The sequence below is a fragment of the Arachis hypogaea genome, chromosome 15 (assembly GCF_003086295.3).
Source record: "Arachis hypogaea cultivar Tifrunner chromosome 15, arahy.Tifrunner.gnm2.J5K5, whole genome shotgun sequence".
NCBI classification, from domain to species: Eukaryota; Viridiplantae; Streptophyta; class Magnoliopsida; order Fabales; family Fabaceae; genus Arachis; species Arachis hypogaea.
Window position 1 is genome coordinate 125,189,841 of NC_092050.1, and position 8,320 is coordinate 125,198,160.

The 8,320-nt window shown below is 32.7% G+C and overlaps 1 protein-coding gene across 1 annotated transcript; it reads right to left on the bottom strand.

Annotated features, from left to right (window-relative positions):
- Window positions 1-271: 271 nt before the first annotated feature.
- LOC112750595 (sec14 cytosolic factor) lies at window positions 272-8,052 on the bottom strand. The gene is made up of 6 exons (XM_025799390.3): window positions 7,535-8,052; window positions 7,068-7,323; window positions 5,813-5,849; window positions 4,387-4,504; window positions 3,464-3,574; window positions 272-929 (listed from the first exon to the last, which is right to left on the bottom strand). Exons 1-6 carry the CDS (start codon window positions 7,616-7,618, stop codon window positions 771-773), a joined length of 765 nt encoding a protein of 254 aa, XP_025655175.1. The 5' UTR covers window positions 7,619-8,052; the 3' UTR covers window positions 272-770.
- Between the last annotated feature and the right edge of the window lie 268 nt (window positions 8,053-8,320).

The following is an 8,320-nucleotide window of genomic DNA, read 5'->3' on the forward strand; positions in this document are numbered from 1 at the left end:
TTAGCCAATATTTATCTGCTATATATGTTAATATATTTACAAAAACTAAGGATACTAACCACTAATTTTTTTAGGCAACCACTCCCCAGTTGCATGAATTGCTTTTTTAGTAAAAACCTATCACAATATTGTCTTATCCTATTGTGAATGCTATGATAGATATGATCCATTTATCGTCGCACTAAATGCAAGAAAAATTTCTTAATTGGATGTAATATCTTGAGAGTCTCAATCTAACCGGTGAGATGTGGTTAGACAAGCAATTTATGAATTTTTAAGCAAGGCAAGTTTTCTGTCATTTCCAGAAACATCCCCTTTTAGTGTTCAAAACACAAAATACAGGGCATGCTTGTTACATGCATTTTTCCTTGTCATTAGGAATTACTACCTTCTTTTGAATTGTGCAATTGAGTGGACAGATCTTATGCTAAGTTGCAATTATTCCATGGAGATACTTTTGGGAATTTAAGGGTGTATTTAGTATGCATTTTTATTTTCTGTTTTATTTTCAGTATTTTCTATTTTTTAGATTATGTTAAAGAAAAAGTGAAAACAGGATGTGAAAACAGAATTTTATTGTTTTCATTGTTTTTACTTTTTCTTTTTCAAAATTCAGAAAACAGAAAACACTGAAAATGAAACTAGAAAATGAAAACGCAAATCAACCACACCCTAAACCATCCAATTCAATCCAATGGTTAAAAGTACATTCTCCATAAACCTACAATTCTCTTATGAGATATGATTATGAATATGATACATAGAATCTCTTATAATGAACTTGCTGGTCCATCTTCCGATGGCGGCGTCAATTGAAAATCTTGGATAGCTACAAGTTTTGCTTTCCCACCATATTCTTCAGGAAGAACGTCTTCACCGACCTCTCTTATAAATGCCCTTTCCTCATTATCATTGCTAACGATTACAATCTGCATTAAACATGCAAAGCCCATGAACGTGAAGCTAATAATAACAAAATTTATGTTAGATTCATAGATAAGTAGTCCAACAAAATTGGTTAGCAGCTAGAAAGCCTTGCTCTTCATATGAGTAAAAAGCTTACTGTGGAAGCTTGTAAACAAATGTATCATTATCATATCATATATATTATTAGCAATTAATTACTCCAAAACAAACTAATATATACAAACCAATAATAAATATTCTTTCCTTATGCAACACTAAGTTTAAAATGGTTCAGTTTATTTATCAATGAAGCCTATTTTTTATCAGATTCATCATCAAACTTTGGAATATATACTCAAGGATGTAACCAGCGCGAGGTAAAAATTCTTGCAATTTATAATTTAATTTTTTGGAAATATATACTGCTTGTCCTAGTTTGAAGACCTGACTGATGCGGGATTCAAATCAGAGAAATACTTTTTTGTTCTATTCAACTCTTTGGTGGATTTAGAGGGATAGAAACAATGATCTCTTCAACCCTAATGATGGCTGGTGTGATAATAGTGGTTAGTATGATTCGGAGCTCAGCTAAGGAGATGCATACTATTTTTAATATGCACATTTCTTTATTTCCTCCTTCAGCTTTGTTTTCCTAGGTCCCCCCTTCTATAAACTCGGTGAAAGTGAATTGTGATGCTAGTCAAAATCCTCTTAGTGGAACAGCTAGTTTCGGTTGCCTTATACGCAACTCTGATGGGTGTTAGGTGAAAGATTGCTCTGGGAAACTAGAAAACGCTAGTGTTCTCCAGGCTGAGCTTCATGCTATTTGGAGAGGTTTAATCCTTGCTTGGGAATGTGGCTTTCACGATGTTCTTTTTGAGACAGATTGTTTGGAATTGGAAGACTAATATCACCTTAATTCAAAGATTAGCCAATCATGCAGCTGATCTTATGGCTAAACATGCGGTTTCAATTGCGAAGGAGTATGTGGAATGGCTCCAACTTTGGAATGAGCTTTATCATTTCATATGCTTTGATAGGAATCCGGCCAATTAACTTGACTTTTTTTTTTCCCTTTTTTCTTTCATTTGTAGATACCCAAAAAACTCCGCCTATGTTACACTTGCGGTACATAAACGGTCTCAAGCCCGGATAAAGGAGGAGGGTTGTATTAGGTCTTCGACAACCAACATAAAAATATAGTTGAATCCCCATGACATGTTGTTGTTGTTGTAGATACCCAAAAAAAAATCATAAGCTAGAGAAGCTTAGACACTGGTATTTTTAGCCAATGAGCTATAACTCAAACGGCATATGTCTCCCTTCTCAAATAGGAGGTCTCAGATTCGAGTCTCCCCTAATGTAACTTGACCAAAGAAAAAAAATAGTTGGAGATAAAACTAAAATTTAAGCACGCCAACAAATACGAAATAATGACTAGAAGGAAATTTTACGTCAGCCACAAGTTTCGCAAATTGTGAAATATTTTCCACACAAACATGACACAGCTATCACCACCAAGAAACCATTTCCATCTTACTCTCCTAAACCTCTACCTCTACCTTTCTTCTCTCACTATTTCTCACGTTTCCTCCCTCTCATATTCTATCATCCCCTCGTTCTTTCTGTTATGAAACAATTTCTCTCAAAAACTTAAACTTATAAGAAAAGACACCTGAATGGTTATATCTCTAACACGTCTCCTCACACAAGAGCCTCTTTGGAGTTTGCGTAAATTTTTGCATAGGCTTTCTTTTTTGTTATTGGTCTTGTGCTAAATTCTTTCTTTTGGGTTCAACAAGGATCGAACTTTAGACTTAGGTAATAATGCTCTAATACTATGCCATGAAACTACTTTTACCAAAAGCTTAAGCCGATAAAAAAAGGCACATGAATATTTATATCTCTAACACTCAGTCTCTCACTCTTTTCAATTCCATTCTCTCGTTACCTCAAAAACAAACACACATCCCCCCCCTCCCTCTTTCTCTCAACATACGAACACACAACAAGGGGGTTGTTATAAAGGGAAATAAAATAAAAGGGTAATTCATTTCATAGATGAACTAGTTGCATAAATAGCTAGGGCTATCTGCATTTAATTACTTCATGATCAATTTCTGTGCAATAATCATAATACTAAAGAATATTCTATTTTGAAATTAAATAAAGAATAACTTTTCTTCTTTGACATAGGTAATAGGTTTATTTGATTATGACTTTCTAACTTCTGTGACACATCTTTAAAGTATATAAAAAAGAACTTCCTTAAAACCTAACATTTCAATCGTTAGATAACTTTCAAATTTTTATTTAACATTTTATAGTTAAAGATTTTTTCTTGGTTTTCCAGTACAACTCACTCCAGATATAATACATGATTGTCTAAGTTAATATTTTACATATCAAATTCATGATAAGCCCGTAATTCCTAATTTATCAGTGAAAATAAAATCCATATTGATGGGTTCTGAATCTAAGTGGCATGAAGCAAATGAATTGCTACTGTTCAGTCGTATTAATTTTAAACCCAACACACATATAATTAAATATGTACCTTTTCTAGTGTTGCCTTCTCGAGAAAGCGAGAAACTAGTCTCCAAACGCTAACAAAAAACCACGGCATATGTAAGAGGTAGCACTTGTACAATCGTTCAGGGTAATAAGCCTGAAATTTAACCAAAAACCGTTAAAATGAAATGAGAATATAAGGGTCTGTCGTTTGATTGTATTTTTATTTAATTTATTTTTGTTATTTTTTGTGAAAAAAAAAATAAAAAGTTGGAAATAGAAAATAAGAAAGAAAATAGAATTTCATTGTTTTTCATTATTTTTGTTTCTTTTCTCCACAAAAATAAAATAAAAAAATATTAAAAATAAAAAGAAAAAACATTTTCTTAAACCTATCAATCCATGTCTTTACTAATCCAAAGAAATGTTGATATAGATTCAGGCATGACATGAGCTGAATGGTAACCCCACAAGCAAAAATTTTCTTAAAGAAAAGGATAAATTACTAAAATAGTTGAAAGTTCAAAATAATTCTAAAAGATACAAACGACAAATAAGTTCCTGAAAATTTAAAAAACGTGACAAAAATAACGAAAAAATATCTTTTTCCTTTTATAAGTGGTAGACTGAATTTTATATTTGGCAAATGACTTGCGCGTTTTATCTGAATTTTTGTGAGAACATTTGAATAAGTATTTTAAGGTGCATACAAAGACTTGGAGTAAAATTTGATCACTAGACATCTTGTCACAATTTTAAATCTTTCGAGAATTTGTTTCTCATTTGTATCCTTCGATGTTATTTTTATTAGCAATATGAAATTTTAAGTAACATTTTTTTTACTTTACCCAAAAAAAAATTCATAATCAAGAAAATGATGTCATAGGTTGGCTTTTTTTTTTTTTTTTTCTTGAGGGGTTGGCAAATATTTACATGCATGAAAGTTTCACAGAAAAAGATAAAGCTTACCTGTAAAAACTGAAATCCAGTGATTAATGCACGTGCATCTACGTTTTTATATGAAATATTCTGCAGATCAAGAATCCCAATCAACTTTTCGTTACCTATCTCCCTTCCTTTGAAACCACTGAAGACAAAAAGAAATAACTATTAATTTCTCAGTTTTACATGAAAGAGAGAATGGAGCAGAAGAATATAGTAGAGAATAGAAAAAGATAGAATAAAAGATGTATTAGAAAGTGTAAGGAATATGAAGAAAAGGAGGATATATATAAGTACTATTCAGAGGCTACTACTCTCCTTTCAGTTATGTCCAGTTTAATTTTCGAGATAAACACCTCTAATTCTCCTCTTATGTAAAATCTAATTCTCTCTCCTCTCTCCTCTAACCAAATGGCCACACATCACTATTCTACCAGTTTTGCAGATTTCGTTACAAATCTTTTCACCAAAATACCCTTACTTCTATTTTTCTCCCCTACATATATGAGGGACTGAGGTTACATAACATAAACCTTTATGGCCTGTTGTAAAGCCAAATAATTACACGATATTTTCGACATCCATTTTTATTGGTATATAACATGCAACAAGCATAAGCAATGTAAAAATTCTTCATTTTCTATGTTTATGCCTCTGAATAGTCATTTATCATGTTTAAACCAAACGGAACAGAGTAACAATCATCAGTTTATATAAAACAAGAGAAACTATTGAGGGTAATCCTAAAACAAGAGAAAGTTCCTGCAGATGGATTATTATTTGTTCCATTGATTAAAAAGAATCATTAGAAGGGAGTGAGAAAGCACAAAAGAGGTAAAGGAATCCTCCAAACAGAAAAAATATCATGTTCTTGCATTTGTATATTATATCAGATAAAGGATGTTAAAAATACTTAAAGAAACTAGGGGGTAACCAGGTGACGAAAGTGTAATCCTATGTGTGGTAAAAAAGAAATCACCTAAAACCTAGATATCCAAATATATTTTCCCACAGTTAAACCACTCTCTGTTAGGAGAGGATATCAAGAAGAAAAAGTAAGATTTACATGACACCTCCAAACAAAACAATAGTCGAAGTCCTTGAATGTAGGATATCAGTGAGATGAGTTAAATAGAATCAAGAAAATGCAGAAGAGACTAACTTAGTTACTTGTTGATCATGCAAAGTTTCTGAGAAATGTGGAATTTCTGAGAGTTGTTTTGAGGAACATAAAATAAAATAAAATAAAAATCGAAAAGTAGGATGTAAGTTGTTGCAAGACCATAAGTTTGGGAACATAAATTAGCATTAGCCTACTTACAATGGCGACAAAGTATCCATTGCATGAATTATGAGTTAGAAAACCTGTACCATACCATGTTTTGTATCAATGGAAAACTAGTTGCTTTACCATAGGTAAAAGCATCATGGCAGTAGTAAAATTAGAGTGTACCTTGCAATTGTCTTGTCCAGAAGATATACAACAAATTCTGAAACAGTAAACAGAACAGTAATCAGTTTGCTAATGTCAATATCAAGTAATTGTTTAAGAAAGGGGGTTTCAAGATAATTTATTATCTTATTCCTTTCAAGTTAAAAATTTCCTAAATTAGAGGATATGTTTATTTTAAATGAAAATTTTACTTTCCTTTTCCTTTCTCTCAAAAACTCTCCTTCCCAAAAATATGTCCTATAAAATTTTACCTTGGCAGTGGCTCCAAATCATTCAAGTTTAAACGTTTACTTTTCTTCTTTTTCTTTTTGTGGCTTCATTATTTGGGAGCTGGTTTAGGAGATGAGAATTTAATTGAGACGAGAGAAAGATCAAACGGTAGATGGAAAAGATATCTTCCTAACCAACCTTCAGGGCCCCCACATATATAAATGATTAATTTATTATTACCTACCTTCAAGAACAAAAGTTTGAGCCATTGATTAAAGTAGCTAACTACATGTTCCTGGATCACGTTCTACATTAGCAAAGTCAATTTCAGTAACTCTCATCAGATGGTAATAATTACAAACTTACGAAAAAAAATATTTTAAAGTGAGGAAATTAGTAAAGTGATAAAGTAAGGAATTAATTACCATTAAATTTATAATTTATATTACGTCTAAGTTCCACTATTTTATTAATTTAAGGGTGATTAGGTTCTTACTTTCTCAGTTTATCAACTTTCTCACTTTAGAATAGCTTAATCCCAAAAAAGCATGGCTCTTTTTAACTTCTGGGTATAGCTATCTTTTTCTTGTTCTTTGAATTCATAATATGCCAAGTAAAAGCATCTAATTTTCAATTTTAATAATGATTTTATAAAATGAAAAGAACACAAATAAGATGAAGAAAAAGAAATAAAGAAAACACTAAGGAAACCATTAAGATAATGTAATTTGTGAACGCAATTGACCTTAACCGAATTTGGCTTTAAGCTAACAGAATAATGAAGTTTGATCCACATATATCAAAAGAAAAAGTCAAAGAAAGTGAACCCAAATAACTTGGAAACTCTTTCTTGGCGAATATTCCCCCATGAAAGTGAACCATGGAACTAACAATTAAAGAATCAAAAGTTCGAGGACCACACAATAACTAAGTGATAATAACTTTAAGAGAGAGGAAAAAAATCAAGACATTAAAAAAAATAAATAAGTAACAACCATGATGAACAAGTACTGCAATTTGAATAAGTGAGGTAGTGAATTATTACTTTTGAACTGGATCTGATCCTTGGCAGGGAAATGGTTTCTTGTGAGGACAATCATGACAGGGTATTTACCATGAGACAAGCCCTGCAAATAGATCTTTCTAGCTTCCAACTCATCTGGAACTTCGGATTCTGGAATGGATCCATTAGGAACCATGGCTGTCCTCCATTTCCGCCATTGCACAAACATCTTTGCAGCTTTATCCTCATCCATTGAGCGAGCAATCAAGAACCTCATCAGCGTGGTGTCACTATACCCCTGAAAGAAAGAAACAGATCACAATAATAATCATAATCATAGAGTAGATATAGTGGAATTTGGAACACATAGCAAGTGCATTCAAGAAGAGTAAAGATAAAACAAAACGCCCTGGACAGTTCAAAAATTCCTAATTAGTCTCAAACATTCAAGTGACTGGTCTAAGCGGTCCTGACTACTAGTTTACTTCGAGCAGGACCGGAAGAACTACCTCTGCAGTAGAGCCATGCTTCTCAACAGATTTCCTCATCTCGGTCAGTTCAATATCTATTTTCTCATCCATTTGGGGCTCCATCAAATGACCCAAAACTGACACCAGAACCAGTTTTCGGAGGAAGATGATGATGAAAAGAAGGGGAGGAGAAAGAAAGAAAGAAACGAAGATGCGTTGACAAAACGGCAGAGAAATCAGGCAAGAGAGAAAAGGGGAGTATGTGGAATTGGCATATGAAAGTGACTACTGCCAAATGTGGAAAGGGGCTGATACGGGAAAGTTGAACAATAGAAGCTCCATACTGCTATGAAGTGGCAGAATGGAGTTGCCTACTTGAAACGAAACATGTGAAGTTGAAGAGTGTACACATGGGGGTTGACGTCAAACTTTTTGAATTTTCGGTTTGGCAAAAAGGTAAAAGGCGCCGTGGAGATATAAGAGCAACTCTTACTCTTGCGGGGAATTATCAGATGGTGGCTTCTCACGTTAGAAAGGGATCTTGGGTAGATGAACATGGTTTTGAAAGCACGATTATTTTTTTTAAAAAAATATTTATTTTTACATCTAGTTATTATAGACTTGATGATAATATTTTGTTAAGATACAATAAAATTAATAAATTTTTTAACTGTTAGGCTATACATTCATGTAATTTTTCATCCAAGTCCATTCAAGTTGATCCAATACTAAAAAAGTCCAATCTAATTAAATAAAACGTGAATTCCACGCGCCCCAAACTTCCGAAACGTTAACATTCATTCGCGCCTTGAATATGAAACAACG

Coding starts and splice junctions, on each gene's coding strand:
- LOC112750595 (XM_025799390.3), bottom strand. CDS start 7,618: ATGGAGCCCCAAATGGATGAGAAAATAGATATTGAACTGACCGAGATG. Junction 7,324..7,534: donor AGCATGGCTCTACTGCAGAG/GTAGTTCTTCCG, acceptor TCTTTCTTTCAG/GGGTATAGTGACACCACGCT. Junction 5,850..7,067: donor GGATCAGATCCAGTTCAAAA/GTAATAATTCAC, acceptor TTACTGTTTCAG/AATTTGTTGTATATCTTCTG.